At 55.9% G+C, this 12665-nt stretch overlaps 2 protein-coding genes across 2 annotated transcripts in view; one reads left to right on the top strand and one right to left on the bottom strand.

Moving 5' to 3' along the window:
- Nucleotides 1–10550, bottom strand: part of TMEM132E (transmembrane protein 132E) — a 59531-nt gene extending 48981 nt beyond the window's left edge. The window contains exon 1 of the mRNA XM_028835797.2: nucleotides 8833–10550. Within this exon, the coding sequence (XP_028691630.2) occupies nucleotides 8833–8899 (67 nt within the window). The 5' untranslated portion in view covers nucleotides 8900–10550. The remainder of the gene's footprint in view (nucleotides 1–8832) is intronic.
- A 156-nt stretch (nucleotides 10551–10706) lies between these two features.
- On the top strand, nucleotides 10707–12457 carry TMEM132E-DT (TMEM132E divergent transcript). Its single transcript, XM_015119096.3, is given in 3 exon segments — nucleotides 10707–10770; nucleotides 10773–11097; nucleotides 12367–12457. Coding segments are annotated over 3 exon segments (480 nt in total).
- The last annotated feature ends 208 nt before the right edge of the window (nucleotides 12458–12665 follow it).

Below are 12665 nucleotides of genomic sequence, written 5' to 3'. Positions count from 1 at the left end.
TCCTGCCGAGCACAGCCACAGAAAATTGAGATCATTTCTCTGCTGTGTTGGCAGCTGAGAAAATGGCCATTTTTCCTATTTCCAATCCAATAGTTACTTGCTTTTGGACAAAGACCCCATAAGCCAGCCTCTCCACAGGAGGGACAGGGCAGGGTACAATGTGGTCATCCTGGGGCAGGTCACCTCCTTGGATAGGAGTCGTGGGCCACAGCGGTCATGAGGTGGCAGGGCTCCAGTGGTGGGTGGAGGGACCACCAATTAAGGCATTTGCAAACATAGACTGGCAACAGGCAGTGAGGTCAGAGCAACAGGTAACCCAGGGCCATTGTGGGGTGCTCAGGGACTCAGAAGAAGTTGACTTTGCAGTCCTTGAACACAAGGACCTCCACACCTGCCACTGTCACACTCCCCAAATCAGTGGTGTAAGATCAGACAGGCCAAATAAGTGCATGCAATCCCTGCCCCTGAACTGATTTTTTTGTAAAGGTAGGTAATTAGTAAGAAAATCCAAATCTGCGAAATAAATTGAAGGTTGCTTAGCATCCCAAATGCCCTGGGCAGATGAGAATAGCCGGCATGTGGCCTCCATCATGACAGCTCCCTTTTTCCCTCAGCCTGCCAGTCACTGTTCCTACAAGGGCGCCCCCAGCCCCATCATCCCCTCCCTCCTGGTCCATCCAGGTGCTCTGCCCCACTGACCTCCTTGCTGTTCTTTGAATGGTCAAGCCCACTCCCCCTAGGGCTCTTATCCTGGCTTGTCCCTCCACCGAAGGCTCTCAGATATTCACTTAGTTTCTCTCTCACCTTAATGTTTTTGCTGAAGGACGTACTATCAAATGATCATTGGTATCAATGCTGCGCATCCCTCCCCTGACACACACACCCACCTCAGAATTCCCAGTTCTCCTTACCCCGTTTCCCTGTCTTTTAAAAAAAATTGTGCTTGCCTGTAATCCGAGCACTTTGGGAGGCCAAGGTGGGTGGATCACCCGAGGTCAGGAGTTCGAGACCAGCCTGGCCAACATGGTGAAACCCCGTCTCTACTAAAAATACAAAAATTAGCCAGGTGTGGTGGTGCACACCTGCAGTCTCAGCTACTCAGGAGGCTGAGGCAGGAGAATCACTTGAACCCAGGAGGCAGTGGCTGTAGTGAGCCGAGATGGCGCCACTGTACTCCAGCCTGGGCGACAGAACAAGATTCCATCTCAGAAAAACAACAACAACAAAACAACAATGAAAACCACTTGTTGCCTTTGAACATATATAATTCACTTATTCAACGTATTTATTATTTACTGTCTGCCTTCTCCACCCCCAATATACATAAGAATGTATATTGTGCATCCCTCCTCTGACAAACATACCCACTATGAGTGCAGGAATTTTTGTTGTGTGCACTGACTACAACCAAGTGCCTAGAACAGTGCTTGGCACATAGTAAGCACTAACTGAATACTTGTTGAGTGACAATGTCTCTATGTGCATATATGTGCACAATGGTTTGTCCACTGGTTCATTTGACAATTCATCGGCTGCCTACTTTATTTCAGACATCCCCTCCCAGACAGACTCTGGGAATACAGAGGCAGGGAAGAGATCACACACGGTCCAGATCCATTTGAGCTTTCAGCCAGCAGGAAGCTGGGCAATGCAGACTTAAAACCACAGCAAATCTGTCATGAGTTGCAGTGGGTCCTTGTTCTTCTTAGATTAGGGATGGGGTTTCAGGAAGACGTGGTGGATATGCTCTGCCCTGAAAGCTGAGTAGGCAAGGGAGTGGAAGAGTGTTCTGGTCAGAGGGAACAGCATGTACAAAGACCGTGACATGCAAAAGAGCATGACTTATTCAAGGGACTGAAAGAAGCCTGGAGGGTAAGGGGAGATAAAGGCTCAGAGGAAACTGGAGGGTCAGTGGGCCCTGACAGCACCAGGCAGGACTCACTCAGGTATATGGGCCCGCATGGCAGGCTGCCTGCATCTCTGCTGATTCTGTTGGCAGGAGACAGAGAGGTATGACAAGAAGACCTCTGATGTTAGGGTCAGAAAACCTGACTTCAAGAGCCAGTGTGGTCAGGACTCTGTTGAGCCTCAGCTTTGCCTTGCCTAAAAAGGGGATCACAGTGCTGCGTTCAGATAGCAGCCACTGTGACAAAGTCATCATAGATCTGAACTGGAGAAGTGTTAGAATGTTCAAGGTTAGCAGTGTGTGGCCATGACTGAGTGGGTGTGCACGTAAGTGTGCATCTGCGCTCCTACCTCCCACCAACACCCTTCTTCCACCATGACAAAGTCGTTGCATCACCTGTACCAAGCCACTAAAAATACACTGGCTTCTGGACCAGAGCCAGGCTCCCCCAAAACCCTGGGGGCTGAGGTGGGGAAGGAGAGACCAGGAAGGGCTGAAAAGGTTGTGAGGGCCTCAATCTCTGGGCAAAGTGGTCAGTCACTCACTATCAGACCCTCACCATGCAAGGAACAAAGGCTACCACTGAGGTCTTGAGCTGTGCCTCCCTCATCTTATTGGGGCCTGTTTGAAGATGGGAATGTGCCTCCCTTGTTATACTGGATGCTCCCCAAGTGCAAGAACCATTTCCCCACCCCCCACCCCCACACCACTTTTCTTCTTCAGAATAAGAGAGAGTTTGCCACTCAGTGTGACTGTGACTGATTCTATTTAAGGGTTGGCCAGCTCCAGGGCTGTGTTCCTGGGGAGGGTCTAGAAGTAAGGGTGGGGTATCCTAGCTGCCTGTTCTCTCAAGGCCAGGGCCCCATGGGGTCTGATGTTCAGTTCTGGGAATTCTTGGATGGAGATACTGCTGAGAACCTGGGCCATTTTAAGAGACATCCTATCCATCCTGGTAACACTGGGTACCTCATTCTCTAACTCCAGTGGTCATGAAAGACAGGCCCAGGGAAACAGAAAATCTGAGAAACTCTGCCAGCAAGCATACATCCTGCCCACTGCCATTAGTTTGAACTGAACAGAAAAAGTCATGTAAGAGAAGAGAATAACCAGCCGCTCATTCTCACAGGCCAAAAAAGTGTGGGTGAGAATGCAGCAGGAAGGATTAAAGTTTGATAAAAAGCAGAACTTTTTGAGGGCAAGTAATGTCCTAGATAATTTAGGCAAAAAGAGATTTCCTTCAGTTATCTTTTCTACTTCCTTTTTTTTGTGCATTGAATTATTCATCCTTGCACTCATTCATTCATGCAACAAGCATTGAATTATCTAGGTAACTGCTTCCATTTTCCACTTCATCTTGCTGGGTTGTCTGATAGCCAGCAGGGCCTGGGTGGAAGTGTGTATGGCAGAGAGTGGGTGGGAAGTGGTGGTGGTAGAGAGCTGAAAGGGGTTTAGAAGTAAGGGTGAGGTATCCTAGCTGAGACAGCAGAAAGGAGATAATGGTGCCTGGACTCGGACTGTGGGTGCTGAGACCACTCTAATGGCTTCCTTGTCCCCACTTGTTGCAACAATGGCCTCACTTGTCTCAGTCCCCCCTTTCTTTGGGGGTTCCATTTGTCCCCCAGAGACCCCGTGCAGTAGCTAGATGAGTGTTGGCTCTCTGTGATACCCTGTCCAATCCTTGGGGACTGCTGGAGTATGGCAGAGCCAGCTGAATTGGTGATAATAAGGCCTACTTTTCTTTTCATTTAAAAAGACAGAGAAGGAAAATTTTTAAAGAAATTTATGTTCCTAAAAACACACACACACACACAGCTGGTTCATTAATCTCTTATTAAAATTCTGTGTTGAGCACGGGCAAGGAAGAGGTAAGGAAGACCCTGGGGAGGAAATGGGGAGGAAGAATCGTATCCACTTGTTAGCATCGGCTGCAGGAATCAGGGGAGAGAGGTGTGGGCTCGGGCAGAGAAAGATGAGGGAGTTAAGAAGGGGCTTCTCCATCACAGAACGAAAGAGTTGGAAGGGGGCTTGGAGGGCACTGCCTCCTCTCATTTGGGAGAGCAGGAAAACAAGACCCAGAGAAGTAGGTGAAATTCCTGTGGCTACACAGCAAACTGATGACAAAGTCAGGATTTGAACCCCGATATCCTATATCCTGAGGACTGTGTGATTTCAAACCGCTTTGAATTTCAAGACTTTGGACCTTTGTCTCATTCACCCCAGTTGGACTTTGAGCTACTGAAAGAGCTGGGGATCAGGTGTGGAGCCCCTCACATTTCTTTCATAGCACTTGGTAAGGTTTATTAATGAATGCTACTAGTGATTGATTATCATGACTGCTTGCAACCAGAGGCCAGCTTGAGGCTAGAAGCCCACCATTGGAAGAAGCTGCAGAGAGAGGGGATAGCAGAGGTGGTGGAATCTGTTGAGAAGTCTGGGGCAGACAGCCAAGCCAGGAGCCCCATTTGGGCTCTGGTGCTTGTTCTGATCCCAGAACAAACTTGCAAAATGACCTTGGTCAGTCCCTTCTCTGTGTGTCCATTTCCTCATCCACATGAGGCTGAATTTGGCGGTTCTTCTTTCAGTGTTGTGGACATCATTATGTGCAGGGCAACAAGGTGAGACTCTGCCCCCAATGCATACTCCCCTGCCCCAGGTAGCTGGTCCAGACCCCAGTGGTGGGAGTTGGTGCCTCTCAGGGTTTCAGTTTCTGCAGCATCGCCAGCACTCACTACCAATCTCAGGTCCAGGGTCTATCAGTTCCAGACAGGCCCCTGGCAAGGGCCTAGGAGACACCCAAGTTCAGCTCTGGTATTCCACAGTGGCCTCATCCCCCACAGCGAAGCACCAGCCATTCTCAGAATGGATTCCAATAAAGCTCATTTTCTGCCACCAAGTTTATAACACATCCCCACCTACTGGTCTTAAACATTAACAAGGCTGTATTGTGAATATGGCTGTGTGTGGCCAGAAGAAAGATGGGTGTGGGAGAGGGGAGACAAGCATCATCCCTCACGCCGGGCAGTAAGGGGGTCTCCCAAGGGCTGATGCTTACCCTGTCCTGCTGTGTTCCTCCTGCATCTCCAAAAGGGCTCAGGGCTTGGGCGATAGGGGATGGGGTGGGGTGTGTGGACACAACCCACAGGAGAAACTCAAGGTTGCTGGGCTGGGGATCATGGAGGTGAGGACACGTTTTGAGATAATGTATTCAGAATGATCCTGGACACTACATTTGTATCCTGTGAGACCATGTCATAGCATGTCACCTGAGACACTTGGATCTTGTATGTGCCCACTCAAGGGGCATGGCATGGGCCTGCTCCATCCTTTTGCTCTCTTTGTGGTATCTCTGCCTGTCTCCTCCACTGCCCCTCTTCTACCCTGTACCCTAGAGCTCCCTTTTCAACTGATGCTGGCAGGGTCCCTCAATGCAGAGTTGTTCTCCTGCCCCATCCATTTCTTCTGGGCACCTGCTATGTGTCAAACACTGGAGAGCCATGCAAACACGTGGAAGACATGGCTCCTGCCCTAAATGCAAGAACGTGGGGATCAGGAGGATTGCACAGGTAAGCATGCCCATGTATACCCCTCACACAGCAGCTTATGAGGAAGAAGTGCTAGAAAAGTTGCATGAAGTACCAAAGAAGTCACGGAAAAAGTTCATTTATTTCTATCGCGTCATGGGGACTGCTGGTGAGAAGCTAGGGGGTAATCTAGGGAGGCTCCCTGGAGGAGGTGACATTTGAACTCAGCTTTGAAGGTTAAGTAAGAATTTCTGGAGGAAGAGTAATCCAAATGGAGGGGCTGGTGAGTGCAAAAGCAGAAAGGCAGGAAAGTGAGAAAAAGCAATACCTCACGGGGCACATGGAGGATGGCGAGAGGCCATTATCACGGAAGTGAAGATGTGGATTGGGACATGATCATAAAGGGCTTTGGAGGCCAGGGCAATGAGTGTACCCTTTATCCTAGAGGCCGTGGGGAGCCAGCAATGGTTCCTGAGTAGGGAGCTGACATAATCAACTCTCTAACAGATTTATCCACCACGCTGACCTCCAAACTCCTATTTGAACTAACGATGGGGCTGGGAGTCTCCCCAAAGATTAGATACAAGAAAGTGGTCTTCACAGATGTTCCCTGGAAGAAGCCTGGAGACTGGGAAGTGTAGAGGTGCCCAGACACACCACTCTGCCTATCTCATGGGCTGAACTGGGCCCTGAAAAGGTAGTGGGGCTCCATTCACACACGGTCTCTGTCCAGGAGTCCTGGCAGAAACTGGGAAGGGGAGAGATGGACCAGAGACCATACTGCCTGTGGAAATGGGGAATGTGAGGGAGGCAGCCCAAGGTCACCCTGCCCGGTGGCACCAGAGTCAGAGTGAAACCCAGGCTACTTGGCTCTCAGTCTGGCCGTGTGGTCAGAACCCTGTGATCTCAGTTGCCTGCCAGGCACAGAAAACTGCAACTGTCCTTCTATCCCCCAGTATTTTAGAAAAGCCCAGGAACCCCAACCAAGAGTCAGCTCAAAGGGAGACTAAGTCCCTGTATCCTATTCTTAACAGAGGGAAGGGTGGCTAGGTGGGTGTCAGGCAGCCCTGGAGGAGGAGGGCGGCCCAGAGGAGAGGGGGTTTTATTGTGGGGGGATTTTTATCATACTGGCCTTACCCATCTGGGGGATCTCCGAAGTTTTAAGTATCTGCTGGCACCCTTCTCTGAGGCAGGGGAGACTGAGACATGGGATGGAGAAGAGAGTTCAGGACTCAGGGAAGGAGCTTGGAAATGGAGCCATATAGTCAGGAGGGGAAACGTCTGCTCAGTGGGGCGATTCTGACCCTACCTCCTCAAATACCTTCTTTCTGCTCAGGCAGCCAAGCCCTCTGTCCTTATGTGTGCTGTCGCTGTGTTAGGCACTGGCTGTGTGGAGAGACAGGGAATAAGCCCATGGCTCTGCCTCCACCAATCCAGGGCTACTGGGGCACAGAGAGGGCACTGGTGCCTAAGGAAAAAAGGAGGCCAAGGCCAAGACCAAGGGAAGGCAGCCAGGACGCTAAGGCCCAGCTGGAACTGCGTCTTAGGAACAGGCAGGATTCTGGCAGGTGAGGAAGGGAAAGGGATCTTTAATTCCAGTCTCAGGGATCAGGAAGGTGGGCAGAGGGGCCCTAACGACAGAGTTTGAGCTGCCCATCAACAGCGTTTGAGGTGAGGCCGTGGTTGGGCTTTGGGAAGGGAATTCTGACAGCAAGATGTAAGAAGAGGGGAAGAAGCCACCTAGACTCAGGCCTGGGTTTCTGGGCTTCCTCCTACTGGGCAGGGAAACTCCCTGCCGGCCAGTGCTAGGTCACAAGTGCAGTCCACGCAGCTCCAGCGCGCAGACAGGCAGCCCACCTCCCTCTCCCCCAATCCCATTCTCAGCGTTACACACAGAGCCTAGAGATTTTCGGTTCCCCGCTATGCTCCCACTTACCCTCATCTCACCCTCGTCCCTCTGCTGGCACGCTGCTCTGCCCATTCCTCCCATAAAGAACTGAGGTTAGCCGTCTCTGGTGAACTGAACGCACAACAACCCCCCTGGAGTCACCTCAGCCGGGAATAACCAAGCCACCCATAGAGGGAGGTCCTCCTGCTCCCCTCCCCCCTCCTGGCCCCAGGACCCTACAATTCCGAGAGCCCTTTCCTTTTCTTATTCTTTCAACCTTGAGAATGCGCTTTGGTCAGGGTGAAAGAGGCCGCTGGTTAGAGATCTTGGGCACACTCCTGGCGAGCTTGGGCAGGCTCTTAGGGACTGGGCAGATCTGGGCAAGAGCTGAGCCCGGCACATCGAGGGCGCTCCACCAATGCAGACAGCCCACTGCCCCCTCCATCTAAGTGCCCTCCATCCTGCCTGAGGCTCAGCCCTCAGCGTGGAGCACCGAAACACCCTCGCCCCCCAACCCCGCCACGCCTTGCTGGTTGAGAAAATGTATCCCAGGTCTGCTGGTTTCACGTTAGGAGGGAGCAGAGGGCCCCGCTTCTCCATTCTCCCCTCGGAGCTGTCTCCCTCCCTCCTCGGTCTGCGCCCCTCGCCTCCTGGAGCGTTTCCAGCTTGCGGAAGGCCCGCTGCAGCCTCCTTCCGTCTGGTCTGAGTTCCCACTCTTGGGGGCTGTTCAAAGCCCCACTGCCCGCCACCCGTATGCCCGCTATCCCACCGCCAAAGCGCACCAACCCCTGTCCCTCCTTCTCCCACCCGCTTTACCGCGGAGCCCGGGGTGAGCCTGGGGAGCAGACGCAACAGATTGCAGAATGCGAGAGCGCGGAGCCCGCTCCCTTCGCGCGCTGCCCGCGGCCCCGGCCTGTACCGGTGCCCAGACCCCCGCCCTCCGGGCTCGCCTAAGCCGGCCATTTAGATGCAGCTCACAGGACCGTGGGCGTGCGAGCCGCGGCGGCTGCCCGGCCCGGAGTCAGTCCACTTCCCTTCCCGAGGACCGCGGCAGGAAGCGAGGCGCCGGGCGGCGCGGCCCCGCACCGGCCTGCGCGCCCGGGGCGGGGAAAGAGGCGATACCGGCGGATCCCAACAGCCCCCAGGCTGGCTGGCCGCAGGGGGAGACTGGGGCGGGGGGCGGCCGGGACGCGATCGGGAGGATCTCTCGGATCCCTCTAGATTTCCGTGGGCGGACACGCCCCCAGACCCTCGGGTTCGAACCCTTCTTTATAACCCGGAGAGGACTGGAGCGACGCCCTCCCCCCACCCTTTCCTGGTGCCGGGCTCGGTCCCCTCAGCTGAGCTCGCCGAGGACTCGGGGGCTGGTGGTAACTCGAGCTGCAGCCCGAGACGCCAAACCCGGAGTGGCGGCTGCGAGTCCAGGCGGTGTGGGTGCTCTTCTCCCCAGTCTTCCCCGTGCCCCCTCCGGTGGCGCCTGCCGCATCCTCACCCCGAGTCCGCGCCGCGACACTTACCGTGGGCGAGCAGCGCTGAGAGGCAGAGCAGGGCGGCGCCGCCGCGGCCCGACATCCCCGGGGCCATGGCCGAGGCGGGGGCGGGAGGGGTCCGAGAGGGCAACAGTCGACGACGACTTGGCCCCAGGCTGGGCTTGGTCACATCCAACTCAGGGCGGCCGTGGCGCCCGGCTGTCTCAGATGCAGCTCCGGGGCCAGAGAGTGCAATTTGGGGACACTTTGCAGGGAGGGGGCGTCCCAGGCCCTGGCGGCTACACCCTCGGAGCCGGTGGGGGCGCAGCTCCGGGCGGGAGGAGCCTCCACCTCCCCCAGCTGGTGCCCCCTGCAGGATCTGCGAGGCGCGGGGGGAGCCGCACGTGCAGTCCCGAGCCCGGTGGCCGCGGGCGTCCCGGAGGCTACCTAGAGCCCAGTGCTGAATCTCCCGGCCCCACGGCCCAGCTCGAATCCGAACTCACTCGAGGGTGCAGACTTCCAACGCAAGCCCCAGTTTCCTCGGTTTCGGTAGTAACCCCACATGGATAGAGCCGCTGTCTTCCTCTAAGCCCCTGCAGCAGCCCAGCTTAAAAATCCCAGGTCAGGTGCAAATGAATGCTGTCTTTCTCAAAGAAAGAGAAAATCCAGGGAACTTTAATCCATCTGGAGAAGGAAAAGTTTCCGTGCGGTGCTGAGACTGGCGACGCGGGTCGCCACCACCCTAGGCGACGCCCAGACCGGATGCCCGAGGCGGGCGGCCAGATGTTTGTCCCCTCTGCAAGCCTCGCTCCTCGGCTCCAGCGCGCTTTCTCCAGTCTGGATCAGGGCCCGGGCTCCACACAGGCCAGGTCAGCGCCTCCTGCCCAGGCAGCCGCTCGGCGGTTGGGGCAAGGGTGGCGCGGCCAGAACCGGCTGCCCCATGTAGATGGGGCTTGGAGAAGCGAAGGAGCGAGAAAGCCGGCTAATGGCCCTGCCCCGAGCCCTTCCCGCCCAGGGCGTCGACTCCGGCTTGATGACCATAAACGCTGTAAGATGCAGAGGGGCTCCGGCAGCTCGCGGCAGCTTCGGGCCACCCCGCTCTCCGCTCAGGTCTCGCTGTCTCAGCAGAGGTGCGCGCTGCCCCGCCTCGCTCCTCGCCTTCCCTGGGGGAACCTGCACAAACCTTGAACTTTTCTGGGGTTCAGAGTCTCCGACGCCTCCTTCTCCCCGCCGCCCTCGCCCTGCCCCCGGACGCCCGCTCGCCCGTCGTCTCGGTGCTGCCGGGCATCGGCTCCCGCTCTCTCCGAGTCAGTTTGGGCGAGCGGATCGCCGCGCCAGTCCGGGCTGCGGGCGTTGAGAGGCGGGCGCGGCGCCAGGGGCCAGGGCAGCCGGCACCAGCGCAGCCTGCGGCCAGGGAAGCGGCAGCTGGTGCCTACGGGGCCGCGAGGAGAGGAGGTGCCGGCAGGGGAGCCGGCTCCCCATGGACGTGTGTGGGGGTAGAAAAAGAATCGAGGAGCAAAAAGGAAGAGGAGGTGGGGGGAGCCACAGTTGCACGAAGCAGCAACCGCCGCTGTCGCCGCCTCCTCGGCGCTCGCGCCGGCTGCTCCGCCGTAAATGACTCGAGAGGGACAAACACACTCGCGCTCGCCCGCCCTCCTCCTCCGTCCGGGATTCAGCGCCCACCCGGGCAGAAGCGGGCCCCGAGCTTGGCGCGCTCGCTCCCACCCCTCCCAGATTCCCCGTGGTCACGTGGGCCCGAAGCGCGCGGCCCACGGCTTGCGCGCCACGGAGACTCCCCCCACTCCTAGCTCCCCCTCCTCTGTCCACGTGTCCATTCCGCATTCCCAGCCTGGGGGCGCGCGCGGCTCCTTAATGAGACTCGGGCCAAGGGCCGACCTCGCGATTCCGCTCGCCCCTATTTTATGTTTGATTTTTCCTTCCCAACGCCTGCTAGCGCTGGGACCCGAATGGGGCTGGCCAGCTCCGGCAGCTGCGTTTCTCCAGGGCAGACGCCAGCGCAGTCACTGATGTCCCTTTTCAAAGGATGCACGCTCCCCACCGGGCGCCGGAGGTGTTTTGCAGCCGCTCTGCCAGAGGCGCGGTTAGGGGGCACCCTACACCCATCCCCAGAGTCCGCTGGGCACAGGCTGGGAATCAGCCTTGCTGCTGTGCCCAGCTCCTCTCGGGCTGCGGGGGCTCTGGGACACAGATTCCTGCGGGATGGGTCCGGGGCGCAGCTGTGGGAGACCTATTTATTCCGCTTCTGGGGAAGGATGATGGAGAAGAGGAGGGGACAGTGCTTTCCTACAGGTTGTTTAGCAAGCCTTTAAAGAGGCATGCCGTGGGGGTGGAGAACTGCCCCTCTTGCATACTCACCCAGGCACCTGCTGACTAGGGGGAGGGGTGGCTGGAGTGATATTTGTTCCGCTATCAGGCCCTTTCCATTAGAGTGCAACCTAGATCAGACCCGACAAGTCAACCTTCACCCCTCATCTGTCAACCAGGCATCGGATCCATGGCAGTGATTTTATAGCTTCATTGGGTATCAGCCCCAATCCCCAGAGGGTGCATTTCAATTCCACCCTACTCTGGAGGGACAGGGTCTTCAACCCCATGGGCATATCCCTACTGGGGAGGATATGGATCTTGAGGGTCACCCTTTTATACCTCTGCACTCAACTGGAGTGAGATTGTGGGGCCAGATCAGAGCAAAGCCAGCTGGGGTGCTCAAACCCTACCCTCCATCTGCCTGACTCCATGCTAGCCCTCTTGACCCTGAGAGTTTCCTTTCATCCAGGACAGTGACATTTTGTTTTTGGAAAATGTGTTTGCATTTTTCCTGGACGCCTTCCTCCTCCCTGGCTGCTGGCTGTTGCTGCCTCGCTTGGTACCAGGGCCTATAGAGGGCTGCTCTGGCCCTTCCCCCACCCCCACATCTGTCTGAAGTTGGGGGAAGGTGCAGCCTGGGGAGAGCTGGCCAGCTCTTGGAGGCCCTGGGGATAAAAGGTGCTGGAGTCGTCAAAGAAGATGATTCTCATTAGGCCCCTAATGCCTGATGGCAATTAATGTTGCCCAAGGGCTTATTCACCAACCCACTGAGAAGCAAGCTAGCAATCAGGCTCTGTGTTGGGGAGAAAGGGGAAAGATCCACCTCCTGAGGTAGGGGAGGGCTTCAGGAAGAGGAGGAAGGAAGTAGGGAGGGCCCTCCATCCATGCCCAGCACCCTATCAGAAGGGACATGGAGCCTGAGCATGGCCAGAGGGAAGAGATGAGGTGCTTTACCGAGCCCAAGACACACCTCACTCTGTGTTGTGGATCAAATTTCCTTTCTCCTCAAATGTTCCCAGCTGACGCTGGGGTCTGAGGGGCAGCAATGCCACCCCTCTCCCAGCTGTCTGTGGAAACAGCACGGTGTTCTGGTCAGGGTGAGCAGGGACTCAGACATCGAATTCTTCTCTCTGCACCCCGGTCTCACCCCACCCATAGCTCTTACGTGATAGGAAAATAGACCTTCCTTCGAGATTGTTTCTCCTCCTTCCTCCCTCCCTTCCTCTCTGTCTCTGTCCCTCCCTTTCACAATAGTACGGTGCATATCTCCAACATCACAGGCATTGTAGGTACAACAGTGAGCAAAACAAAACTAGCTCTTGTCCTCATGGAACTTACTGTCTAGAAGGGAAGGCAGACACTAAGCTTCTAATTGCCTGCAATTGTGGTGTGATTTGGCATCATGCACTTTGCCCATCTTATGGAGAAGACTGAGGCCTGTGGTTGGAAAGGGTGAGGGAGCAGCCTGCTATCTTCAGAGAATACAATTTCAGCCCCAGGTTCTTCCTGTACCTCTGATATGGAGCTACCCTTCCTGGATCGAAGCCGTCTGC

Source organism: Macaca mulatta, chromosome 16 (genome assembly GCF_049350105.2).
Source record: "Macaca mulatta isolate MMU2019108-1 chromosome 16, T2T-MMU8v2.0, whole genome shotgun sequence".
Taxonomy (NCBI): Eukaryota; Metazoa; Chordata; class Mammalia; order Primates; family Cercopithecidae; genus Macaca; species Macaca mulatta.
The sequence above is the reverse complement of the archived record's forward strand: the minus strand, read 5'-3'. Positions and strand labels throughout refer to the sequence as shown.